Raw genomic sequence first — 27,977 nt, forward strand, 5'->3', positions numbered from 1 at the left:
CCTTGCACTTGCACTTACTTTAATCTGGAAGAACCTATATTGCACTTTAACAACTTCCTACCTCCACACTCATGAACTATTAGTGTAAAATTGATTTTTAATTAACTCATTGGAGTTATTTATTATATTTATTGGGTCTGAATATATATGAATATTATTGGCGAATTAAATTGAAGATGTTTAATAGGGTGGGATTTACAATTAATTATTGCCATTAGACTTAAATTATTTATTTGACCAATTAATATATAAGAGAAATTGAGGGTTGGGTTTTATTGAGTTGATTTGACTGTTGGGACCTAGTAGGGCGGAGTGGGTTGGAGAGTATTAGTGATTGCTGTACATCAGTGGCGGCTAAGACAGTGGCTACTACCAGTGGGGAATGGCTGGTCTAGGGATTCCAGTGCTCCTGGGGAGGGGGAGGTATGGCGGTGGGAGCAGACGATACAAGGGAGGGAGACCGAGACAAGTTAGTGCTCGTTCACCCTCCAATCTGCGTCCCATCCCAACGGTGACAGGTAGTAGGGTCAGGTTGAACAACATGCCTGCGTCATTGATGTTATGCAATGCCAGGTCCATTAATAATAAGACCTCAGTCCTTCGAGAGTTTTTACTCAAACAGGACATGGACCTGGCATGCGTGACCGAAACCTGGGTTCGAGAGGGAGACACAGTGGCCCTCTCACAAACAGCTTCCCCAGGTTATTCGGTCTTTCACCAATCACGGACTAGCGGGTGGGGGGGGAGGAGTGGCGTTATTTATATGAGAGGTTTACTCCTTTAGGGCGCTCCCAGCCCCAAGGATCGAGGGTATCAAATGTGCCGGTCTGACGTGGGAGGCTGGAGAGGGGTTGGCGGTCTGGCTGGTATACCGTACGCATAACGCACCAGCCAGCACCTTACCATTCCTACTCGAGGCGGCGACAGGCTGGGCATTGGAGCACCCAAGGCTGATAATCCTGGGTGACTTCAACATCCATGCCGATGACCCGGCCTCTAGTCAGGCAGCGGACCTAGTGTCATCCATGGCGACACTAGGACTCTCTCCATTTGTTACAGCCCCCACTCACCAGGCCGGGCACATGTTAGACTTGGTCTTTGCGGCCGGGGTTACGGTGGACAATATAGCCACTGAAGTGGTGCCATGGTTGGACTACCTTGCCCTTAAGGCTCGTGTCGATACGACACCCCAAACCTGTTTAGGCGACGAGCCTATTATGGCTCGCCCGCGAAGCCAGATGGACCCGGAACGGTTCTAAACGGCTCTGCGGGATCCCTGGCCCTCTGGTGATCCCCTTAATGGCCTGGTTGAGACCTGGAATAGCCGGCTCTTTAGGGCCATTGATGAGATCACACCTCGACGCCCTCTACGACCTCGGATTAGGCTGGCTCCGTGGTACACCCCGGAGTTACGCCAGCTGAAACAAGGTCTTAGACGGCTAGAGAGGCAATGGCGGTGTACCCGTGATGAAGCGGCTAGAACATCTTATAAGGAGTTTATGAGGTCCTATGAGATGGCAGTCACGGCCACAAAGAAAATATACTTTGCTGCTAAGATTGAGTCTGCAAATTCGCGCCCAGCACAATTATTTAGGATAATTCGGAACTTTACCACATTGCCACAAGGCAAACCAAATGTTAAGGAATTGGAAATAGGTTGTGAGGCTTTTGTGAAATTTTTTGCAGACAATGTCCAGTCGCTCCGCCACGACTGCCCTGCCATATTATTTATTTAAATGTATTTTATTGTATAATGTATTTATCATAATCATGGTACATTCCATGTCTTGTGAGCCACCCTGAGCCTGCCTTGGCGGGGAGGGCGGGATATAAATAAAAGTTTATTATTATTATTATTATTATTATTAGAGAGAACCAGCCTCCCTCTCTGGCCAGGCCTATTTATCCTCTCCTCCCAGGTCCCATCCTCCTCTTGGTCAGTTTTCCTCTGAAACAGCTTTCACCCAGTCAGAGGGAGAGAAGGGATCCTGGGAGATGTAGTCCCACTAGCCAATTGAGGCAGGCTTCCCCAGGCCCTCTAGGCCTCACTAGGTAGACCTCTCCTTGCCCTCTAGGCCCCAGAGCATGACACCTCATGGAAAATTGTAGGCAGAACCCAAAGGAGGAAATATTGTCTTTTGTATAATTAACCTGTATAATTAATTCAGGGACGCAGGAGATCAATATGGCCAAGAAAAAAAATGCACCATTTATTACAGATGAAAATATCAAAAGCTATATTGACTAGGTGAATTTTTTTGAAATGTATGTTTCATAAGGATAAAATTTTACCCAAATGGAATTACCCTAATTAATTGGGGGAATTAGCATAATTGGAGATGGGGGTAACTAGGAGATCTCCACAAATGTTTTACCGTATTTTTCGGACCATAAGACGCACTCCCCCCCCCCCAAAAAAAAGTGGGGGGGAAAGTGTGTGCGTCTTATGGTCCGAAGGTACGTACCTTCGGCGGGGGGGCGATCCGCTGCCTCTTCCTCCGATCCGGCGCTTCCCCCACGCCTGCCTGCCTGGCTCCATCTTCTTCAGGCAAGCTCTGGGATCGCTCCACGTGGCCCCACCGCAAACCCAGCGCTTCTCAAGCGCCGGCTGCGGAGGGGGCAGCGTGCTTCCTCCTTGCCTGTGTGCCTGGCTTCAGCTGTGATGTTTAAAGCAAGCGCTGGGATCGCTCCCTTCGCTCTCCGATCCCAGCGCTTGCTTTAAACATCACAGCTGAAGCCAGGCACACAGGCAAGGAGGAAGCACACTGCCCCCTCTGCAGCCGGCGCTGCCAAAGCGCTGGGTTTGCGGTGGGGCCACGTGAAGCGATCCCAGCGCTTGCCTGAAGAAGATGGAGCCAGGCAGGCGCAGGGGAAACGCCGGATCGGCAGAAGAGGCAGTGGATCGCCTCCCAGGAGGAAGGTGCGTCCTATCCTCCGGAGCGCCTTATGGTGCGAAAAATACGGTACTTGGATTGTTCCCTGAGAACGCTCAAATAAACCAGGCTGGTTAACCAGAAGAAGAATGTAGCAGGAAAATCCAGCAAAAACCAGTCAGGGACCATGAAGGTAGTTGAAGCAGACTTTATTGACGCGTCACAGCTCAATGGTCTAGTGACCAAAAGAATTGAGCTGTCCGTATTCTTTTCAGGGAAACATATATACCCTCAGAGCAGGTTACATAAAATAGCTTATTAGCATATTGGCATAACAACAGTACTTCCTGCATAGGTGGTAGAATTCTCGTTAACTAGGTTCTTTTCCGACCACAAGCATAGCATATTCTTCCACTACCAATATTCCCTATGAAAGTGGTTAGTTCTGTGAACTAAGGATGTTTTTTACGTCATGGGGACTTTTCTTGCTCTCTATCTACTTTTAGCTTCTACAGGGGCTGACCCTTCAATGGCATATCATTTGACCTATTGATTGCATAATATTTTCCACCTGCTACAAGAAGACTGAAGATTTATACCCCACCTTTCTCTCTGAATCAGAGACTCAGAGTGGCTTACAATCTCCTATATCTTCTCCCCCCACAACAGACACCCTGTGAGGTGGGTGGGGCTGAGAGGGCTCTCACAGCAGCTGCCCTTTCAAGGACAAGCCCTGCCAGAGCTATGGCTGACCCAAGGCCATTCTAGCAGGTGCAAGTGGAGGAGTGGGGAATCAAACCCGGTTCTCCCAGATGAGTCCACGCACTTAACCACTACACCAAACTGGCTCAATTTTATAAAGAATAAAGGTATTTTATAAAGAAAAAGCACAAAGAGTAAAAAATACATACATAACACAAGGGGAAAACACATGCACTATCTAAGAGGAAAAATAAAAGGAAGGAGCTGGGACACAATGAAAAATATTTGCTATCTTTGCAATGTATGCAATCGCTCAATAAGTTGACTCCAGCTGCACGTCATGATCCCAGGCTGGGATTCCCAGCTAAGCTTCATAGTAAAGAGTAGTATAAGGAACCTACGTATATGACATGTGCATCAGCCCCATATAATCCAAATCAGAATTATTTTTTCAGAGTTATTTATTATGTTTTTAAATATAAGGTATCCTCAAAATGGTTTTATTAATTTTTTTCATTAAAATAGTAATAGAATGTAAATTTTAGTTGCATTACAGTAATAATATTGGAACGTCTATTATATTTTCAAGCTACTAAAAGGGCATTAACATTTTAAACATATTTGCTAATGTTTAAGGGGCCCACTTCATCAGGGGCCCACAGAGCCCACTTGCCATCAGGCAAGCTGACACCCTGGCCAATCCACCACTGAGTGGAGCTACAAGACCTTCAAAGGATAGTAATTGTTACAGCATATGAACAGCGTTTGTATTCATGAGAGCTGGAAGGGGGAGGGCATGGGATGTCAGACTAGGATATGAGAGAGCCAGGTTTATATCCCCACTCTGCCATGGAAACTTGCTGCTGACCTTGGCCCAAATGTTCTCTCTCTCTCTCTGCCAACCTGCCTACCTCACAAGGCCATTGCTAGGAGGAGAATATGGAGCCAGCAAGAATGTCATAAGCTGCTTTGGATCTGTGTCAGGATATGTAAATATTTATGTATTTAAATATTTCATTATCTAATTTGATATCTAATTAAACAAATGCTAGTTGGGCTGCATGTGCCAGCTTGTCCCATGCAGTTGTGTTCTGGAACATTCTATGAGGAAAGTTGTGTTCTCTCAAGGAAAGGATTGCCTTCCCTTCCTTCCCTCCTTGTCTATAGAGCTGAAAGAGAGATATTCTCCTGTTTGTTGGCTGTTGTTCACCACCTGCTGTCCTTTCCAGCATCACCCTTCATACTCGATTTCACTGAAATGTGTGTTTGCGTCCTTTGATGGCTGACCTTAGAGGATCACACTTGGGATTCCCAGTTTGGTTTAGGTAGGCTGTGGAAGGTCATCGTCACTCTTGGCTACTGGTGTGATGTTTTGTACACTGGTGTCAGTATATTTAGAAAACAAAAAGGAGCCTGACGGAACTTTTAGAGTCGCACCGGTTTCTTGGGGCATTAGCTTCTCCAGCTCAAGCTAATAAATCAGTCTACAAGACTCCTCTCTTTTTGGGGGGGAGGGAAGTTATTTCAGTGGACCAACACTGCTGTCCTAAGTGGAATTCACTGCTGTCCTTAGAAAGTGCTATTTTTAAAGGATGGCAAAATCTGGCATTACCCATTTCTTGCCAGTCCTGTCTCTCTTTGGGAGGCTTAAGCAAAAGACAGGCCACTTTCTTACTGGTGCTCTATCCTAGACCACTTCCTCCTCACCCCACTCTGAGGGGATCCCATAATACTTCTCCCAAAAGAACCAAGGAGGTGGTGATAAGAAAGACCCTGAGCTTGAGTCCCTGGAGAGCAGCTACCAGCCCAAGTGGACAAGGCTGGCTGGCTGCTCTGGCTCAGCTGGGCATGCAGGAAGTCCTGGGCCTGGGGACTGGCATCTACCCTCCCAAGGATCGCCTGGAAGTCTTCTGCTTGGGAGCCCCATCTCTTGGCTCAGGGTCAGAGCGCACCCTGTGCACCAAGGCCAGGCATAGGGTTTGTGCAGAGGTTGTCAGGCCAGGCAGCGGCCCGATAGGTAGCAGGTGCTGGGGAGTCCTATCTTTGCTCGAGACCCTGGAGGAGGAGCCAGGGCGAGGCCAAGGGGACAGTGGTAAGCTCTGTATGTGGCAACCAGGGATTCTTCAGTGTTTGTGTGTGAAAGAGATTTTTGGCCCACTGGAAAACAAAATCCATCTTTTCAAGTGCGTCTGACTTCCTCCTTCCTTTTTCAAAGCTGCAGAAAACCAATTTTTCCTCCTCAGAGATTTCTAGCACCAGTTGACACAGCCAAGCACAAGTGTTCACAGTTTGAGCCAGTTTGGTGTAGTGGTTAAGTGTGCGGACTCTTATCTGGGAGAACCGGGTTTGATTCTCCACTCCTTCACTTGCACCTGCTAGCATGGCCTTGGGTCAGCCATAGCTCTGGCAGAGGTTGTCCTTGAAAGGGCAGCTGCTGTGAGAGCCCTCTCCAGCCCCACCCACCTCACAGGGTGTCTGTTATGGGGGAGGAAGGTAAAGGAGATTGTGAGCCGCTCTGAGACTCTTAGGAGTGGAGGGCGGGATATAAATCCAGTATCTTCTTATCTTCATCTTCTTCTTCTTATATCCTGTTTGTAAAAGATGACAATCCATTTTATTTTATTAGGGTCTTTTTTATTTGGCAGAGCAGAGTATTTGGCAGCTTGGAGTCTCCCATACTGTTTGCCAAAAATCCTTTTGAATGTCATCACTCATAAATCAGAGTCAATCACAGATGTAAACCCATCTCTCTCTGTGTGTTTAAGCACTGGAGAACCAGGCAGTTCCTTTTGGTGAAGAGCTGCCAGGTTGTATACGTGGGTCACCTGTGAAAGCATCCTAAAAAGGGGAAACCAAAATTCAGCCTTGGTCTTTTTTTTATAAGTTGTTTGTGCGGAGTCCCCCCTCCGTTTGGGGTCAGAGAAATCTTTGGGGGAGGAAGACTGCATCCCCTTCTCTCCCCTCACCATGGTCCCAATCTGAATAGGGGCCCCAGTTCCTTGGCACTAATCAGCACCCCCCTGTTACAAACCATCCTTCAACTGGTGCGGAACCATTTTGGCCCCCAGGCTGGTGGCTGAGGATGGATGGCTTCTTGTGGGGTTTCTGCAAGCCAGTGGAGCAGGAGAAAGCAGTCCTTATCTATTGTGTTTGAGAAGTGCTTTCTTGGCCAGAGGGGTGGTGATCCTGCTTGTGGACATCTGGGAGGTCTCTGGTTGGGATGCAAATCTAGATGGACAGTGCTTTGGACTGCCACTGTGGGCCTTCCGCTCCATTGATTCCTGTGGGTTCCTGCAGCCAGCTTGGAAACCAGCAGAGCCTGCTCTGGTGAGGTGTGGCTTGGGGTCTCAGCTTTGCTAGTTTCATTTCACAATATCCTTCATTTCAGCCAGTGAGGTAAGCTGGGCTGGAGAGAAACGGTCCTGCACAATAATTCTCCACCCCCCTTTTGCTTTCAGGAGCAGTTGAAGCCTGTCTTCTGCACTTGCTTAAGCGACGGGCAGCTGGCTTTCTGCGGACTGACAAGATTGCCGCCCTCTTCACCAAGGTGGGCAAGACATGCGACGTGGCAGGTGAGGTGTGCAGGACAGTGCAGGACCTCGTGCAACAAGTCGATGGCAGGTGAGACCCCTTGAGGGGGGAGGAGCTGGGCTTTGCCTGGGATCAGGGATTAAGGACAGCGGGGGGGGGGAGGGTAGACTTCTGGGGCTTTTTATTTATTTATTGTGTTCCCTTTTATATCCTGCCCTTCCCACAATGCAGGCTTAGGGCAGGTTCTAGCAGGGACTGAACAATTAAAAACAAGATTACAATATAAAACAGCTAAAATACAGACTTAAAAACTTTGCCTCCACAGTTATGACTCCAGAGGTCCATCAGATCCCAAGGTTGCGGGGCGGGGGGGCGTTCCAGTGAGCTGAAATAGATCTCAGGAGCAGACTTTGAACACAGAGACTTGCCAGTAGTGTTGGACCAGGGCTTAATCCCGATGGGCAGCGGGTGTGGAGAAGCAGCCTTTTTTGGCTGAGACCCTGGAGAGCTGCTGCCAGTCAGAGCGGATGACCCTGACCTTGAGAGGCCAAGGGCTTGACCTAGCAGATGGCAACTTTAGATCTGTTTCAGTTTATTTGGCGGTATTCATTTTTTGGCCCTCACAGACCTCTAGAGTTGCTGACCAAACATTCAGAAAGTCAGTTCACAACTTCTTAAATTTAGGTGAGTCCTCAGAACATCCCTTTAGAAGGCTGGCCCAGGGAAAATTCAGGCGGTTCAACCCCCCCCCCCCCCCGGTGTTTATTCAATATGGTGCCCTGGCCTGATACCTCCGACCCAGTGGGAAAGGGAAAGTTCTTCCAGTTCTGGGGGGAGAATATACCTGGAGATTTGGGAGTGGACCCTGGGGAGGGCAGGGCTTCGGAAGTGTAGGGACCTCAGTGGAGTTTAACGCCTAAAGTCCACCATCCAAAGTAGCCATTTTCACCAGGCAATCTCTGTCCTCTGAAGACCAGTTGAAATTGCAGATCTCCAGCCACCACCTAGAGGCTATCAACAAACAAAGGAGACCTGGAGTAATTATGTGGCTGCAAAATACAAGGAAAGCCCCAGGATAACAAAAGACTTAAATACTTAACAACACTAAAGTATATGACATCTGTAATTGAGAACAATATGTAAAATAACAAAGTCTACTCAAACAAGGAAAAATTCTACTAACAAGTAATAACACAAACAGTGTAACACGGTGCAGTAATCAGTACAAAAGCAGGTTGCTCTTAACAAATAGATAAATGTCAGGCCAGTCCAAAAGTGTGGCTCAGCCAACAGTATTCTTCTCTGGCCACTTCAGACTTGACCATCTTAATGAAGCAGAGCTGGACCGGTGATTGATAATATCTGGTTTTGGGTAGCCTGAGTCCCCAGCTTGCATAAGTCTCAGAGCAATGCTCCCCTGTCTGAAATACATTCCAAAAGGAGAAAAAATATATTCTAGCTGTCAGGATGTCTATTGCCTTCCTCTGGATTGAAATATGATCCTTCTGCTCCTAGGCTAGAAGTTTAGTAGAATTTTTCCTTGGTTGAGTGGGCTTTGTTATTTTACATATTGTTCTCAATTACAGATTAGAGTGTTGTTAAGTATTTAAATCCAAGTAGGCAGCTGTGTTGGTCTGAAGTAGTAGAATAAAATAGGAGTCGATTACACCTTCAAGACCAACTTAGTTTTATTCAGAACGTAAGCTTTTGTGTGCATGCACACTTCTTCAGACGAGGAATGAGGTACAGTAAGCAGTGCTACATATAGCTGGTGGGGTTTGGAATGCCAAGTGGTACAAAGTTAAAATCCAATAGCAGAATAGTAAAATCAACAAATTCAGAAAACCTTTGATCTGGGTTGCATTAGAATTAAAATGAAAATTCTGACGGATGTGAAAGAGAGGGATGGCTTCCAGTTACCTGATTTAAGGTTATACCGTGATGCAGTCTGTCTGGTATGGATTAAGGAATGGATAACTTTACTTAACAGAAAATTATTGGCATTAGAAGGCCATGGGAATGTTTTTGGTTGGCATGCTTATATGTATTATGGGAAAGAAAAGATGGATGTGTTTTTCTCACATCATTACTTAAGAAGAAGCTTGTTGAATACTTGGAAAAAATATAGTAAATATGGTGATGAGAGAAAACCACTTTGGATTGTGCCAACAGAAGTTATAAAGTTGTCTAAAAATATACAGGAAGAAAAATATGTATCATACAAACAACTGCTAAAGATTCATGGAGGCTAAGTAGAATTGAAATCGGCCGAAGAGTTGCAAGATAAGTTTAATTGGTTTCAACTGCAACAAATTAAAAGCTTGGTAGAGAACGATATTAGGAATACTGGTATAAGGTATGAACAAACAGAAATGGAAAAAATGCTGTTGGGTGAAAATGAAAAATTGATTTCAAGGACATATAAGCTGTTACTGAAATGGTCTACAGAAGAGGAGGTGGTGAAACCTCAAATGATAAAATGGGCGATAAACTTTAACAAGGAAATACAAATGGAGATGTGGGAACACGTATGGAAGAACTCTATGAGAATGTTGACGTGCTATAATATAAAAGAGAACAGTTTTAAAATGCTGTATAGGTGGTATATGACACCTAAAAATTAGCAAAAATGAACAAGCAAGCTTCTGATATGTGTTGGAAATGTAAAAAACATGAAGGTTCTTTCTACCATACGTGGTGGACTTGCGAAAAGGTGAAACAATTTTGGCTTATGATTCAGCAAGAGATTTCGAAAATCTTGGGATATAATATTAAGGGAGCACCGGATGTTTTTCTGGTGGGATTACAAATGGAAAGCTTTCCGAAGCGAGACAGGACATTGTTGTGGTATTTGCTTTCAGCTGCGAGAACATTATACACGCAATTGTGGAAGCAAAACAAAATACCAGAAAAATGGGACTGGATCTTAAAAGTACTAAACTGGAGTGAAATGGACAAACTTACTAGAATCTTAAAAGACTGTAATTTGGAGAAATTTAAAGAAGACTGGGAGAAGTTTCAAAACTATGTGGAGAAACAATGGAAAGTGAAGAAACATTTAGTGGTTTTTGACAACAATAACAACTTTCAAAGAGAAAAGAAGATTTGTGATTATTGAGATGTGATTTAATATGTAAGTTAAATAAATAAGAACTAAGTAGAGGATAAAGCATAACAACCTTTTTAAGAGTTAAAATAATGGTAATTTTTAGTGAAGATTCTATAATTATGAATTTTATCTTTAGAATGTTTTTAATATATTTTAAATACCGGCGGAGATCATGAATTAGAGGTGGGGAGGGAGGAAAATTTGTAATATATTGGTGGACTATATTTGGGTTATGTTAGAAGTATATTTTTCAATATATTGCAAAAATAATAAAAATTGGTTTAAAAAAAACATTTTAGTTTGCCATTAGGAAAAAATACATTAAAATATATACATTAAAATATAGTGGAAGATGGGTTTAGTATATGTAAAGAGATAAACAGCCAATACTCAAACAAGGGATATTTCCTCAAGGTGGACCTCCCCTGACTCAGTCCCATTTCTGTGGCTGGTGCACAGCATCAGTTTTGCTGGGAAGGATGGAGGCTGAGCTCCCCTTTGGCTTGACAGGAAGCAATGAGAATGCAGCTGGCAGAAGGTGGGAACAGGCTTCCTCTTCTCTGCGGCATCTGTGAGTGTGAGCTAAATCCTGCCTTGCAATATTCCCTGCTAGGCTGGTGCCCCAGGAGGAGCCTGGGTTCTTTTTGATTGGACCTGATCTCTGTTCAGGTCATTAGCTTATAGCCAGCAAGTGTCAGGCAAATGGTTTTCTTTGCTCTCTCCACAGACTGGCACATTCTAGACAGGTTTCTAACGGGTTTACCTTCATTTTAAGATGGATAAGGGGGAGATGTATGCAGAAGGTCCCAGGTTCAATCCCTGGTGTCTCCAGTTAAAAGAACCAGATAATGGGTGATGTAAAAAGACCCTTCTCTGCCTGAGACCCTGGAGGGCCACTGGCCGTCTGCTTAGATGATACTGACCTTAATGGACCAAGGGCATTCAGGATAAGGCAGCTTGCAGAGCTGGGACAACTGCAGGAGAGAGCAGCCAAGGCAATTAAGGGGTTGGAGCACCTTCCCCAGGGGAGGCAGAGCAGGGAGGGGGGCAGCAGCTGTGATTTGCTGGAGAGACCAGATAGCGAGAAGGTGTTCATCTTCTGCCAAAATGCCAGAACTTGACCCAATCAATTGGCAGTAGATTCAGCATGGACAAGAGGAAATACTTCTTTGTTCATTGAGTAATTAAACTGTGGAATCCACTGCCAGGAGAGATAATGATGGCCATGAAGACAGATGGCTTGAAAAGGGGTTGAGACAGAAGCATGGAGGAGAGCTCCATCAGTGGCTGCTAGCCTTGGTGATATGCCTGGGCTTCTGTGCCTGGTTTGTGGTCACTCTGGGGAGCAGCTGTGTGGCCACTGTGTGAAACTGGATTTGGATTTGACCAGAGGTGGCCAAACTTGCTTAGAGCTGAGAGCCACATTGAATGCTTAGATGTTTGAGAACTGCAAGATGTGAACAAATATTACACACACGTCTTTAAAATTCTCAATGTTTTCTTTGCACAGAAAGATAAAATACATATATATGTGCTTTAAAACACAACCATGCTAGAAGGAGACTTTTTAAAAAACAAAAGCTGGGAATAACAGCCTCCATAAGACCAGCACAGGAAAAGGTTAGGGAGTTATTTTTTTGCACCAGTGAGAGAAGGAAACACACATATGCCGTATAAATCACTGACCACCATTTGCATCATTGCCTAGATACCATGGTTAGTAAATATAGCTCCTACAAAAGCTATGTAACTACAAGGAACCCTGTGCAGCCCTCTTTAATTCTGTCCCTCCTTCCAGTGGCTCCCTTGGCTCTTGCGCTTTCTTTCCCCGCTCTAGGACTCCGGGTGACCTCTTTGGTGAAAATAGCTTGCAGGCCTGCCTATTTCCCCCTCCTTCCCAGGGCCACATGTGGCAAAAATACTCACCTACCAATTTTCAGAGGCTGACTGAGGTTCCGATGCTAAGCACATTTATGTGAGAGCATTAAGTTTTATTAACCTGTATTAAGTTCCTCCTCGACCTCTGGGAGCCACAGTTTGGCCATCCCTGCCCTGGAGGAAGGCAGGTATGTTTTGTGCAGAAAGGGCCACTTGAAGGTGTGGGAGGGAGTGCAGCAAACTCCCTCCAGGTCACCCTGTGGCTTGAACAGACATAACTCTCTGGGGGAGCTGTCAGCCACTTCTCCTTTTGCCCTTCCATGCAGGGAGATGCTTGTGCTGTGTTCAGCCGTGCAGCAAAGGCCCTCTTTCCTTTTTAGGGTGGCGCCCAGAATTCACTCCTCCTCCATTTTGTCCTTACCAATAAACCTGGGAAGTGTCCTGGATCTGCAGCTGGGTCTCCCTCAACTGGCTGAGTGGTGGAGGAGCCCCAGGGGGAGGGACCTCCAGTGGCCAGTCTTTAGCAAGACCCTGGAATGTTGCTGCAGGTCAGAAGAGTGGATCCGGGAGTGCCTGTTTGTGGGCGGAAGAACTTCTGCCTGCAGAGCCTGACTTGTGGGGCTCCCCCATCCTGCTGCAGGCCCTCCCCCCCACAGGGGACACCCAGGAGCAGGATTTGGGGGGGCATTTTGGGATGCCGCAGGAGGAGGGACATGCCAAAGTCACTCTCCTTGCCTGGGGGAAGTGTGCTGTTGGATGCGCCCCGTTGTGTCAGGCAGACCAGTGGTCGATACCAGGCAGCACCAGAGGTTTGTCATTAGCTCTTCTGGTGCAGCCAGACAGCTCTCCTTTATTTATTTATAACCCAACTTTGTCCTCAGTGGGGAGCCAAAGCAGCCCGCCTCCTCCTCCTCTCCTCCATTTGATCCTTCCGACAACAGCCCTGTGAGATGGGGAACTGGCTCAAGGTTCACCCATCCAGCTTCCCTGACAGAGGGAGGATTCCCCAGTCCTAGTCCGACACAGAGGAAGCCCGGGGAGGAAGGGGGAGGCACAACAAGAGTAAATTCTAAAATAAGCAGGGAAAGTGTAATGAGAGAAAATGAAACCAACACTGTAATGGCAGCTGTCACTGAAACTGTACAGCCAATCAAAAGCCCTACTGGGAAGAAGCCCCCTAGCCCCACCCACTTTCTAAAGGCACTTGGTGGGCATCATGCTCCCCCCAGTACCTTGCTGGGGAGCCCTACCTAGAGGGCCGAATAGCACCCCCCCCACACACACAGTTTAGCTTGTTGAGTAAATAGTGTTGAGGGAGAGGCTGAAACCTCCTCCTTCATGGGTGCCAAAGCTGTGATCTGAATGAGGCACACACCCCGCCCCCCATGCTGGGATTCTGGGCCCACCTATGTGATTCCTCAGCCCTGAGCTGTTAGCATTTCACCAGAACTGCTCCTTGCTTAGTATGTTACAAGATGCTCTTTTCTCTGCAGCAGTTACCTTTTTTATTTTTTAATTTGAAGGAAAGTGAAAGCTGGCATGCAATTCCTGAAGCCTGCTTCTAGGAAGGGAAAGGCTGTTGGAGAAACCAGTAGCTGGAGATTGTGTGTGTGTGTGTGTGTGTGTGTGTGTTTGTTTGTTTGCCAGCCAGCAAAGCTGAAGTGCTCAGGCTCTTTGCAGATGTGGCAGCAGCTGGCACTTTGTGTATGGAAAGGCTTTTGGTGCCCCTGGAAGAAGGCAGAGGAGGGAAGCATTCAATTCCGTCTGCAGTCCAAGTTGCACTCAGTTGGCCAACCTTCTTGGCTACCCAGAGAGCCGAGCAGCAGACTGTTGAGTCCAGGAAAAGAGTCTTCAGGCTGGAAGTGGGCAATATGCAAAGCTCTGGATAACAGACTGAAATGATGGTACCCTGATAGTGGTACTCTTGGGCTTGGCCCTAAAAAGAACCATGGGGCAGCAGAGGGATTTTTGACCAGGGAAATGCCATGGTGTGAGAGTCGCCACCTTTTCCCCAGTGTCATGGCCATTATCCATATTGATGCCCCCCACACCGGTGCAGCATTTGGGGGAGGCAATTATGCTTCCCCTGGGAGACTGGCTGCTGTCAGGGCTGGCCAGTTTGGGGAAAGGCTGATCTGGACAGAAGAAGAGAGAAGAAGAAGGAGAAGAAGAAAAGATTGGATTTATACCCCGAATTCACTACCAAAAAGACTCTCAGAGCAGCTTACAATCTCCTTTCCCTTCCCCTTCCCACAACAGACACCCTGTAAGTAGGCAGAGCTGAGAGAATTCTTTTGAGAACTGCTCGAGAGGAACAGCTCTGAGAGAGTTATGACTGACCCAAGGTCATGCCAGCAGGTGCAGGTGGAGATGGAATGGGGAATCCAACCTGGTTCTCCCAGATTAGAGTCTGTGCGCTTAACTACTACACCAAACTGACGCTTAGCAGCTGTGTTCTGCCTGTCCCCCTCTCCTCCACACACCTTGCTGTCCCACCAGTTTTCCTGCCTGCTTGTCGTCTTCATTCCCAGATGTTTTGGACTTGTCTGCTTTGGCATAGGGGAGGGAGGCAGCAGCAAGAATGGCCACTTCCAGCCTGCAGATCTCTGCCCCCCCCCCACACACACCATCACAACTTTGGAGCAGAGAACCAAGTTGTTGGAGTCTGGAGCCACGCTCACCAAGGAACATGGTGTTCACTCCTGGTTTGTGGGAGAGGATGCTGGCTGGATGAGCACCCTCCTCGCACAGTCAAAGCAAGGCAAAAAGTTTTGAAGCATTGAACAAGATTTGAAAGGCGAGGACATCAGCCCATTGTTTTTGTTTCTGAGACAGCAGCTGCCTGTGATTTGTGAATGTGATGGGGAAGTCAGAGAAGGATCCCCACTCTGCTGTGGAGCTCCTTGGATGACCCCTGGGGGTCCAGTCACAGGAAACCACCACCCCCCACACACACGCAGAGGGTTGATGTGAGGACAAAGTCAAGGCGAGGTGACATGGTGCATGGGATAAGAGACACATGTGCTAATTAAAATAATAAGTATTGATTTAGATTATGGCATGGGATGGGGGACGGGAGTCAAGATATCTCCAAGTGCCAGTCACCCTGAGATTCACTGCATTGGTGGTTGTCATGTCTGAACCCTACCCAAGTATTCAGCACTTGCTTCCACTTTGGGTTCTCCCTTCCCTCTTTGTCTACATCAGAAGCTCCTTGGAACGGACACAATTTGAACCGTTTGATCTGCTCAAGAGTAAAAAATACAACAATACAAACTATTGTGCACAAACAAACACTCTTAACTGGTGTATATAAAGTTCTATTATAATGAAATGAACAGCCTACAACAGTGGGCATACATTCATACAGTATAAATAGAAAACAACAGTCTCAAAACAATATACCAAGGAGGACCCCACACAGTCACTGAGTTTTCCAAAATGAGTACACAGACTCAAAAATAATGTTCCTCAGGAGTCCCTCCGTTGTTTGTTGACTTCTGAAGGACAAATTCTAGCCTTCACGCAAACCCCGGATTTGATTGCGTTCCGCTGCTCCTGCAGCTTCCTCGTAAGTCAACTGTAAACAACAAAAGTGACCGATAAAAACTACCCTAAAACAAAGTAATCTTAACAAAAACATACAGAAATAGTTGGTAAAACAACCTGAAAACTCCAGCCAAGTTCTTTCTCAAACGCCCATTTTGATATCTTAATTTGCGGCTTGGGCTATCAGAGCCCACGGCTTTTTTTAAAGGGACGGACACAGCTGTTGTTACTCAACCTTTTAAAGGAGACCACACCACAATCTACCAACATACCCAAGAAACAAAATACATTATATATAACAAGAGAAATCATTGTGTTGATTTAGACCAGAGGGTTCAATGGTATTTAAACGATGTATCCACCGTGCCTCTTTTTGTAACATGGTCCTTTGTAGATCACCACCTCTACTTACACAAATATCACCAACTTTCTGAATCACAAAGAATTTTAAGGCTTCTAAGTTATGATCAGTCTCAGTAAAATGTTGCAGGAGAGGAACACCAGGAACTTGATGATGAACCCTTGAGATGTGTTCCAAAACACGTGTCTTAATCGCCCTGCGGGAACATCCTATATACATTTTAGAGCAATCTCCACAGACTAGGGCATAGATAACTCCTTTGGAGTCACAATTAGTGAAACCTGTCAATGTAATAGTTGTTTGGGATCTAGGATCCACATACTCTTTTATTTGTAGAGAGTACTTGCATGCTTTGCAACCCTTGCAACGGAAATGACCAGGGGGCAATCTAGAAGATGTCTGTGCAGTATTCAAATCCGTATGTACCAAATAGTCCCTTAGATTCCGAGATCTACGGAAACCAATTATAGGTGGGGAGGCACATCCTGCAATGCTGGAAACAATACTCCAATGGCGCAAAATGATATTTTTAATCGCTAATGCCTTCGGAGTATATTGTAATGAACAAAATAATCTTTGATTTTCCCTAGCCTCTCCATTCTGTTTGTTCATACGCTGAAGCATAAGGGAACGTTCTTGTTTGGCAGCCCTCGTCTCCGCCCCTTTGATGACTGTTTCCGGATAACCACGTTCCTTAAACTGCACTGTCAGTTGATTACATGCTTTTTTAAACTCAGTGACTGAGGTGCTATTACGTTTCATGCGTAAGAATTGCCCATAGGGTATATTATTCCGCAAAACGGGAGGATGGAAAGAATCATAATGTAGATACCCATTCTTAGCCACCGCCTTTCTATGATTCTTAATAGCTAGGTATTATTAGCGGTGGATCCTAGATCCCAAACAACTATTAAATTGACAGGTTTCACTAATTGTGACTCCAAAGGAGTTATCTATGCCCTGGTCTGTGGAGATTGCTCTAAAATGTATATAGGATGTTCCCGCAGGGCGATTAAGACACGTGTTTTGGAACACATCTCAAGGGTTCGTCATCAAGTTCCTGGTGTTCCTCTCCTGCAACATTTTACTGAGACTGATCATAACTTAGAAGCCTTAAAATTCTTTGTGATTCAGAAAGTTGGTGATATTTGTGTAAGTAGAGGTGGTGATCTACAAAGGACCATGTTACAAAAAGAGGCACGGTGGATACATCGTTTAAATACCATTGAACCCTCTGGTCTAAATCAACACAATGATTTCTCTTGTTATATATAATGTATTTTGTTTCTTGGGTATGTTGGTAGATTGTGGTGTGGTCTCCTTTAAAAGGTTGAGTAACAACAGCTGTGTCCGTCCCTTTAAAAAAAGCCGTGGGCTCTGATAGCCCAAGCCGCAAATTAAGATATCAAAATGGGCGTTTGAGAAAGAACTTGGCTGGAGTTTTCAGGTTGTTTTACCAACTATTTCTGTATGTTTTTGTTAAGATTACTTTGTTTTAGGGTAGTTTTTATCGGTCACTTTTGTTGTTTACAGTTGACTTACGAGGAAGCTGCAGGAGCAGCGGAACGCAATCAAATCCGGGGTTTGCGTGAAGGCTAGAATTTGTCCTTCAGAAGTCAACAAACAACGGAGGGACTCCTGAGGAACATTATTTTTGAGTCTGTGTACTCATTTTGGAAAACTCAGTGACTGTGTGGGGTCCTCCTTGGTATATTGTTTTGAGACTGTTGTTTTCTATTTATACTGTATGAATGTATGCCCACTGTTGTAGGCTGTTCATTTCATTATAATAGAACTTTATATACACCAGTTAAGAGTGTTTGTTTGTGCACAATAGTTTGTATTGTTGTATTTTTGGATTTCATATATTGTGCTGCCACTGTTCTTTTGCAAGAGTAAAAAATGGCAGGTTTGTAAGAAACAAAAAAGAGAAAGCAGGCGTTCTTGTTTGTTAGATGCTGTGAGAGTGTGAAGGCGTCATTGTAGAGGAGGTGTTCCCTCCTGCGTGGGAAAGGAGGGGGGATATCTCTTGATGACACTTGCCACATGCAGGTGGTTTTTTTAAAGTTCTTGTATTCAAAGCTTCATGATGCTTCAGGTGCCGAGTCCTCCTCTCACTGTGTGTGTGTGTTCGCGCATGTGTGTTTCCCCTCTCTTGCAGGAGGCCTCAGCCAGTGGGCCAGGAATCCCTGAAAAGGCAAAGCTCGGCCACCAGCAAAGCCCCTTCCCTGACCCCACAGGCTATAAAGCACATTTGGGTGCGCACTGCTTTGATCGAGAGAGTGCTGGACAAAATCATCCAGTATGTTGTGGACAACTGCAGGTAAGGGGATGATGCAGGCAGCTGCTGTGGACTCATGGGGCTTCTTCAACCAGATGTTAAAACAGGGGTTGAAACATCAGAGACAGACGAAGGCAGCCTGGGTGGAATCAGCAAGATTCTCATTCTCATTATGGGGCATCTTGGGGCTTGGACTACAGTCACACAATTGATGGTTCCTCCAGAAACACACACATGCTGTCTTGTACATGCACATGCACGTGCCCACACAAACGAACTGCTACACACCGGAGTCTAGCAGTCTTCTCCGGGACATCCTTGTTGTCTACAGGCAGGGGATTCGTTTTGAATGGAGGCCCATTTGGTCACCCATGTGTGCGTAGGCATCATTTTAGAAGAGGCATTCTGTCCTGTGTGGGAAGAGGGGGAAATGTCTCTTCTAAGATGGCACTTGCCATATGCAGTTCTTGTATTCTGCACGGCCCAGACCTCGCTGGAGCACCTCAGCCACAAGGGCATAGAGCAGGCCTGAGTCAGGGGATGTCACCTGACCTACTCAGGCTTTTCTCCCTGCACTGTAGCCGGAGCTCATGGGGGGAAGATGGCTGCTCAGGAGTGGTGAGGTTGCTAGCTGGAGTCTGGAGTGAGTCTGTGGCTCAGTGGCAGAGCAGCTGTTTCAGGGTCCCTGGTTCAGCACCAGGCATCTCCAGTGAATGGATCCCAGCTGCTCTTTCTCTACTGAGACCCTGGAGGGCAGCAGGCTGGCACTCAGAAAAGCCAGGGTGGAGCTCCATCAGCCAGTAGTCAGGCAGCTTCCTCTGCCCTTGAAAGGCAATATTCCCTCTAAGCCATGGAGTCTTGTGAGCAAAAATTCTACTTCATGAACTACTGCCATTAAAGTTGTGAGCTACTGCATACATTAGTTTGCTCTGAGGCCATTTTTCCTAAAAATGTGAGCTAGCTCACACTAACTCAGCTTAGAGGGAACCTGTAAGCAGAGCAGAACTTGGGAAGCCCTGCTAGGCCTGCCTGGTTTGCTGCCCGGTGCTTGAAGGCAGGGCTGACAGCAGGCTGCCCAGTTAGATCTCAGTGCAGAGTGCTCAAGCAGCTTTCTTTCTCCAAACCGAGCATTTTCTCGGGTGGAGGGGGGGATAACATCCTTGTTAGCAGCTCTGGAGGGACTCAGCTGGGCTTCCTGTGGGGAAGGAGACAGGCCGTGGAGCACCTGCTCCATCTAGTGGCACAGCGGGTTACTCTTGCCAGTTGCATCAATGTTGTTTTTCACAGGGGCCAAATTCTTTGTGTGCCCTGACCTGGACTGCCCTAGGCTAGCCCAAACCCATCAAATCTGTGAAATTTAGCTGGGTTGGCTCTGGTTCATATTTGGATGGGAGACCACCAAGGATGTCCAGGGTTGCTACGCAGTGGCCAGCCACCTCTACAAAATGTCTCGCCTTGAAAGCCCCATGGGCTTGCTGTAAGCTGGCTGTGACCTGACGGCCCTTTCCACCACTGGCAAGTTCTTGTGCATGTCAGAGATGCTCCACGCTGGCATGTTTGCCTGCTTGTTTACACCAGATGGACAAGGAGCCTCTTCAGGGAGAGTCTTCTTGGCCAGTGGGGGAGGAGGAGGAGGAGGATGCTGCCAGAGAAGGTGGCTTTGCTTGGCCGTCCAAAGAGAGTGGGGGAAGTCTGGTGCTTTCTCAATGGAACTTGCCATATGCAAGACTTTCAGGCTGTTATATTTACTTTTATGCTTTATACTAAAGTTCCAGAGCAGTGAATACAGAACTATTTTTTTAAAAAATACATCAAATTATACAAAAAGACTAAAGCATCCCAATTTACCAAACTGCATACCAAGATCAAACCACATCCAATCAAGCCCCTGAGCCAGTTTGGTGTAGTGGTTAAGTGTGCGGACTCTTATCTGGGAGAACCGGGTTTGATTCCCCACTCCTCCACTTGCACCTGCTGGCATGGCCTTGGGTCAGCCATAGCTCTGGCAGAGGTTGTCCTTGAAAGGGCAGCTGCTGTGAGAGCCCTCTCCAGCCCCACCCACCTCACAGGGTGTCTGTTGTGGGGGAGGAAGGGAAAGGAGATTGTGAGCCCCTCTGAGACTCTTCGGAGTGGAGGGCGGGATATAAATCCAATATCTTCTTCTTCTTCTGGGCAGAGCTCTGCTGGTTCATCCCTTCTGCCGCTGGCCAGCGGAGATCCGTTTTAAGCAGCAGCTGGGATGGTGCCAGGCTGGGAGCACCAAAGCTGGAAAAAGGCCTTGTTGGTAGGGCTGGTCCCCATCAAGAACTAAGTCAAACGTAACACCCAGCTTTAATGGTCCTTTACGACAACTGTGGCTGCCTGCTGTCCATTGTGCCCATAAGCTGGGTCATCAAAGTACATAGCTGCTGCACTCGGTCCGCTGGGACTGCATCCAGCTCTGCTACTGGATCTGTTCTCAAGGTCATCTGACAAGCTGGCAGAGGGGGGATTTGAATCTGGGACTTTAAGAACTTGTTCCCTGCTGTAACCACTACACTTCACTGGCGGGCAGAGCAAGTGTACAGACTGATTAATTCTGGCAGAAGTCTTAGTGGACTAGCACCCCCTTGGAGCGACTGGGCCACTAGCCCACAAAGACATCTGACTGTGTTTAGCATGCAGATGTTGAGGGCATTTGTTGACCATCCTCCTTTCTAGCTGTGTTGTACTGCAAACTGTTCCATGCTCCCTTTTAATCCAGTGGTGGTTTTGTGTGTGTTGGTCTCTTCCAGCAAATACTATGAGAAGGAAGCTTTACTGGCAGATCCCGTCTGTGGGCCCATCTTGGCGTGCCTCCTCGGTAAACCTTCAGATGCTATTTCCATGTGCTTTGACAGGCTGCATGTGGGGTTTCCAAGGCGTTATCACAATGAGAAGCGCGAATCAGAGATGTGGTGATATTGCACCCAGGAAGGCTGGGCTAAGCAAAGTGGGGGGTCAGACATTTGTCTAAACTAGCCTGCGCACACACACACACACCCCTCACATGAGAGATTCAGCATTTCCAGTGCCTGGCAGGCATCAGTGGCAGGTAGATCCATGCAGCCCCTTTTGTTCTACAGAAGAAAGTTGCTGTATACGAACTGCTGCTCACCCTCTGTATGGTGGTAGCATCCTTATCACTGTATCTGAGGAAGGGGGCAAAAGCTTATGCCTTAAATAAAACTTTGTTGGTCTTAAAGATGCCCCTGGGGTCAGATTTTGTTATGTAAAGATTGATTATTGCAGTGTTTGCAGAAGAATATAAAAAAGACAAAAGTGTAATTCTGAGATTACAAGAACTAAAGATTGACAATTCACATTCAAAAACACTTCCAAGATTACAAGAACTAATTCAAAAATAATATCCAGCTTTAATATCCTTTATGACTTATTATATATTCGTTTTCATAAGAGGCCAAAATTTTTTTGTCTACTTGGTTTCTGTGTACTGAAGAAGAGTCCTTTGCACCAGGACTGCATCTGGAGTCTTGGCTTTTCCTCAGTGTATTCTTCTGCAAGTGTTGCATTCTGTGTTTGCTGTGGCACAGTATTTGTTCTTTCTTGCCGCTGTCCAAGGTGTCCTGCCACTGACAATGGAGGTCCCATTTAGTTCTCCTGGCTAATAGCCAGTGACTGACTTAGCCTCCGGAAGTCTGTCCAGCCCTCTTTAAAATTGATCTAAGCCAGTGGCCATCACCACACCCTGCAGCAGGGAGTTCCACAAACCAATTACTCGTTTTGTGAAGTAGTTCTCCTTTTTCTGAACCTGCTGCTACTCAGTTTCATCAGGCGATCCCCTACCAAACTCTGGGTTTACATGTATGACTTTGGTAGTCAAGCTACTCATAATTGCAAACTTAGCTGGAAGATTATCATGTTATTTTGGCCATGAACTGAGATAGTCCTCTGTTTGATGGGCCTTTGTGGCAAAAAAGAAAAGCAGGCATCTTGTTTCTGGTGATCCAAATTCCATTCTCAATCTCCCCCCCCCTTTTTTTTCCCAGTTGGCCCATGTGCACTAGAATACACCAAGATGAAAACAGCTGACCATTTTTGGACAGATCCTTCAGCAGATGAGTTGGTACAGAGGCATCGTATCCATGGAGCCCACATTCGCCAGGACTCGCCATCCAAACGGCCAGCCTTAGGTGTGAGTCCTCCATAGTGTTTGACTTCTCCCTTTTAGAGCACATGCGGTTGAGCACCGGATGAGGCCATTAAGACAAAATCTGTCCAGCTGGCCACTGAAATATCAGTCTTTTAAAGTTTGATTAGTACAACAAGGGGTGGGGAAGACAACTTGGATGTTCAAGAGGTTTGAGACTTTTGCTGAGGACCAGATCGAATTTGTTGCTGTGTAAACCAGGCAAAAGAACTTCAGTTTACAGTTTAAGGAGTGTTGGTGGCTAGACACAGGCTTCTCTCTTCAGTCTTGGTTAAACAATAGACCATATCTGACCCATTAAGTAACTGGCATTCCAAATCAAAGCCAGTCTTCCCACCAGCCAATTGATGTATTAATCATGCTTTCAAAAACCTTCCTTTCTTGAGTTTTCAGGCTGGGTTTTAGAGAGGAACAGGGCCCTTTAGTGATAGCCAAAACTCTTGCTTTGCATGCAGGATAAGGCAGTTGCAGTCCCCGGCAATGTTGGGAAAGAGACCTGGAAGAGCCAGTCAGTCTCAGAAGACAACACTGACCTCGGATTGTATAGAACTGGGGTGTCAAATGTCCCAACACAGGCCAGAACTGGCCCACCCAGGGCTTTAATCAGGCCTGCGGGGCTCTTTTCTCCTCCCTCTTGCCCATACCCTTTGAAGCGCCTGAAGTTGCCAGCTCCTTCAGCCTTGTCTTTGCTGGCTGTAGCAGGAAGCTCTTCTGGGCTTGCAAAGGTGTAAAGAAAATGCACAATAGATTTTCCTTGCAACTTTGTCTGTGCTGCAGCATGTTCCAATGGAGTGGATCTCAGTTTCACTTTCCAGCATTCATATGGCCAGCTGAAGCTGTTGCTTCCTGGAGTTGTGCCCTTGCAAAGAAAGGGTTGATGCTTTGAGCCAATTTGTCTCTGCTGAATGGACCTGAGAACTGGTGCTTAGTGAATACTCTAACCTAGGAACCCACAGATAAAGGGGTATATTACACTGAAGAGCCATTGCCAATTTGAGTAGACCAGAAGAAGATTGCAATACCCAGCCATGTCATGTTTTCCTAAGCTCAGAGCATTTTATATTTTTAGTTTCTGCCATGATCCTTGGGCTTTTTCTTGATGTTTTATTTTAAGAATTCCATTGCCAAACCCCACTATTTCCCTACCTTTCCATTTCAAACAAAAGTTTTAAGCACCTTTGTATTTTAAATCAAAAAATAACATATTTAATTGTATTTGTGTCCTTTATAAAGTTTATATTTCTGCTACCTAGAATTATATTTTATGACACGCATAGTCCAGCCGCACAAAGTCCTACTTATGTCAGATCCGTCTCTCGTAACAAATGACTTCTGCACCCCTGGGGTAGAAGGCAGCTTTCCCTTTTGAATGCATTCACAGGGCATTCCAAAGCAGAGGCCATGAGCACTTGGAAGGTGGCAACTCTGTTTAGGATTGGGGACAGAGTGAAACAGGATTGAACTTGGGGACAGAGTGAAACAGACCTTGGGGGTTCCCCCCATCAATGGATCTGGCTTTTTCTGCAGCCTTTAAAATACAGCTCACCCTGAAACGACTGGAGGCTGGTCACAGTGCATTAAAATCCTATGTTTTCAGATAAGCAGTCTCGCTATTAGAAACTGAACTGCTCTGAGGCAGGAGACCAACTTCCTGTGACATTTCCCCGCCAGTTGGGACTGGATTCTCTTCACCCAACTCTCAGCCACATCAGACAGACCGCAGCCGATTCCCAAAGGGCCCAGTGACTAGAGTCAGATTGGGGGGAGGAAGGGCTTAGCCTCCTTCTGTGTGTTCTCAACTCGAAATGGCGTGTGTGTGTGTGTGTGTGTATAATTTGCCTGATCTAGTTCCCAGCAGCTGCTTTCTGTCTGACATGAATGAGTGTTGGGTCTAGTTTGGCCTTTAGCACAGAGAGGGAGGGGTCAACCACAGAATGTGGAAGATCCGCACTAGTGTTCTGAAGGACACAGGAGGTTCATATGGCTGGTGGTGGGAGGAGACAGACTGGTGCTGGGCTAAAGATGGGAAGGCTAAAGTTCTGCCAGAAGGGTGATAATAGTTCCTGTCTCAGGAAGACAGTGTTGTTTGAGGCATTCCCTTTGTAATTATCAGCAAGGCTGAGCTGGCGTAAGTCTTCTAGCTTCTACTGGGTCATCTCCATCCCCTGGATCTGTTGAGCTGGGAGGACCAGGGCTTGAACCCAGGACCCAGAAACCTTTTGCACCTGAAGCAGGTGTTCTAACAGCCCCTGCTTCATTCAGGTGCCTGACAAAGTCTTGGAAAAGTGGGGTGCATCAGTTGTGCATCAGTTGGGGTTCAGGTATGTTGAAGGAGACATGGAAGTTCACAGGGCCTGTGTGATCTGCTGGTCTTGATGGTACATTGAGACCAACCTGAGGGGCCTTGTTTGTACCAGATACGGAAGCAGCACTCAAGCGGAAACTCCTCGGAGGATCGTTTTGCTGCATCTGCCAGAGATTATGTGGAGTCGTTGCACCAGAATTCAAGGACACATTTGCTGTATGGGAAGAACAATGTCCTGGTTCAGCCGGTAAGTGCAGATGTGTTCCATCAAAGGCACTTTGAAGCAGAAGGGAAGTGGGAGCCACAGGACTACAACTTCCCCTTCCTTTCTCCTTGAGAAACATTTATGCTGGTCCCTTCCTCCCAGGGCATCATTCTCTCTTCCTGCAAGCAGCTATGTGGGTTGAGCTTTGGCTATGGCAATGGCAGCCACATGGCCAAGTTTTGATTCCGGTGGCCTTTCCTTCTCCAGTGGGGGGCCTGTAGGAACCCACAGGACTCTGTGCTTTGGTGGTGGTGGAGGAGATTGGGAAAGCAACCTGTCAAACATGCAGTCCAGGGGCTGGATCAGGCTCCCAGAGGGCTCCTATCAGGCCTCAGAGCAGCTCACTGTCATCTGCTTCCTTCTCCCTTTCTCCTGCTTCCTTCTGCATCACAAATTGCTTTGCCAGGATTGCTCAACTGCATAGAAGCTACAGAGCAAAACCTCTATTTTATAATAATAGAATCATAGAGCTGGAAGGGACCTCCAGGGTCATCTAGTCCAACCCCCTGCACAAAGCAGGAAACTCACAAACCCCTCCCCCTAAATTCACAGGATCTTCATCACTGTCAGATGGCCATCTAGCCTCTGTTTAAAAACCTCCAAGGAAGGAGAGCTCACCACCTCCCGAGGAAGCCTATTCCAATGAGGAATCACTCTAATGGTCACGAAGTTCTTCCTAATGTTGAGCCGGAAACTCTTTCGATTTAATTTCAACCCATTGGTTCTGGTCCTACCTTCTGGGGCCACAGAAAACAATTCCACACCATCCTCTAGATGACAGCCCTTCAAATACTTGAAGATGGTGATCGTATCACCTCTCAGCCACCTCCTCTCCAGGCTAAACATCCCCAGCTCCTTCAACCTTTCCTCATAGGACTTGGCCTCCAGATCCCTCGCCATCTTCGTCACTTTCCTCTGGACCTGTTCCAGCTTGTCTATATCCTTCTTAAAATGTGGTGCCCAAAACACAATACTCCAGGTGAGGTCTTACCAGAGCAGAGTAAAGCGATACCATCACTTCACTTCTGTTGATACAACCCAAAATTGCATTTGCCTTTTTAGCCACCACATCACACTGTTCAGTGTGTGGTCCACTAAGACTCCTAGATCCTTTTCACACATACTACTGCTAAGATAAGTCTCTCCCGTCCTATAACCATGCATTGGATATTTTCTACCTAAATGCAGAACTTTACATTTATCCCTGTTAAAATTCATTTTATTTGTCTTAGCCCAGTTTTCCAGCCTGTCAAGATCATCCTGGATCCTGTTTCTCTCTTCTACTGTATTTGCAACCCCTCCCAATTTAGTATCATCTGCAAATTTAATAAGCATTCCCAAGGAACATAAGTGAAGCCATGTTCTATCAGGGCAACGGTGCATCTAGTCCAACACTCTGTCACACAGTGGCCAAAAAAACAGGTGCCATCAGGAGGTCCACCAGTGGGGCCAGGACATTCTAAGCCCTCCCGATGTTGTCTCCCCCAAGCACCCGGAATACAGAACATCACTTGCCCTCTATTCCTTCATCCGAATCATTTATAAAGATGTTGAACAAAACAGGTTCCCTTGAGGCACTCCACTTGTCACTCCTCTCCAAAAGGATGAGGAACCATTCACAAGTACTCCTTGGGTGCGATCTGTCAACCAGTTACAGATCCACTTAACGGTAACAGGATCCAAACCACATTTTACCAACTTGTCAACAAGGATATTATGTGGAACCTTATCAAAAGCCTTACTGAAATCAAGATAAACTGTGTCTACAGCATTCCCCTGATCCAGCAATATAGTCACTTTCTGAAAAAAAGAGATCAGGTTAGTCTGACATGACTTGTTCTTGAGAAACCCATGCTGGTTCTTAGTAATCACAAAGGAAAAACAAAGAAGGGAAAGAAACTTAACCCAAAAACTGGAGTAAGAAACCTGAAAGTTTAATATGCAATTAAAGGGCCAAACATAAAAAACAAACTGTCAAATAAATCATAAACCAACACACATGTATTTATTGTAGAAAACTAAAACCATCAACCATTAAGGTCCCATCATAAGCCTCTATCCTATGTACAGTCATGAAACCACAATGGGAAGCCACTCAACTTGACCTGATGCGACCTAGACTGGTCTTCTTCAGAGGTCAGAAAGGTAAGTACACATATTGGCTCATACTACAGAATAGAATAAAACAATAGAACAATGCTGGACCACAAGGAAATTGAATGAAGTAACAAAGGCTTAAAGATATTCTTGAGGCCTCTTATTCTACAGCATTATGTCTTAATCAGGGGCATACATATTGCATCCAGTATCTTATTGTATTCCACATGGTTCAGAATTGATCAAGATAGGTGTAAGGTCAGAGCTAGGGTGGCCATAATGTCTGAAGGCCAGCCAGGGACACCTTGGGGGGGGGAAGGCAGGAGTGCGCGCGCGCGCCGCCGGAAACAGGAAGTGACGTCACTTCCGGCGACGTCACTTCCGGCGACGTCATACCACCGCCGGAAACAGGAAGTGACATCACTTCCTGTGACATCATTTCCCCCGCGCCACCTGCCGGAAACGGGAAGTGACATCACTTCCTGTGACATCATTTCCCCCGCGCCACCTGCCGGAAGCAGGAAGTGACATCACTTCCTGTGACATCATTTCCCCCAAATGGCATCATTTCCCCCAAATGCCACTGCCGGAAACAGGAAGTGACTTCACAGCACTTCCTGTGACGTCCCCAAAAATCCCCCAAATATCACCGCCGGAAACAATTTTGTTCTCAAATCCTGTATATACTTCATCAGTATATGGGATAAGGCACTTTCTCAACTGTGCTGCATAATGCAGCCTATTTATTTTGTCCTGTTGGCTCTGTTGGCTCTATCTGCGCCACCTTCATCACTTTCGGGGTGTGGATCCCCCAGTGGGGTGGGCTCCCGACTCCCT

The 27,977-nt window shown here is 46.4% G+C and overlaps 1 protein-coding gene across 5 annotated transcripts in view; it reads left to right on the plus strand.

The window, feature by feature from the left end:
- SGSM2 (small G protein signaling modulator 2) overlaps positions 1 to 27,977 on the plus strand; it is a 174,155-nt gene that overhangs the window by 58,163 nt on the left and 88,015 nt on the right. For all 5 annotated transcript variants that reach the window (XM_060259242.1, XM_060259244.1, XM_060259243.1 and 2 more), the window contains exons 3-7: positions 7,034 to 7,196; positions 18,165 to 18,326; positions 21,059 to 21,126; positions 22,313 to 22,458; positions 24,891 to 25,025. In XM_060259242.1, coding sequence (XP_060115225.1) covers positions 7,034 to 7,196; positions 18,165 to 18,326; positions 21,059 to 21,126; positions 22,313 to 22,458; positions 24,891 to 25,025 — 674 coding nt within the window. The remainder of the gene's footprint in view (positions 1 to 7,033; positions 7,197 to 18,164; positions 18,327 to 21,058; positions 21,127 to 22,312; positions 22,459 to 24,890; positions 25,026 to 27,977) is intronic.

Source organism: Heteronotia binoei, chromosome 18 (assembly GCF_032191835.1).
Source record: "Heteronotia binoei isolate CCM8104 ecotype False Entrance Well chromosome 18, APGP_CSIRO_Hbin_v1, whole genome shotgun sequence".
Classification (NCBI taxonomy): Eukaryota; Metazoa; Chordata; class Lepidosauria; order Squamata; family Gekkonidae; genus Heteronotia; species Heteronotia binoei.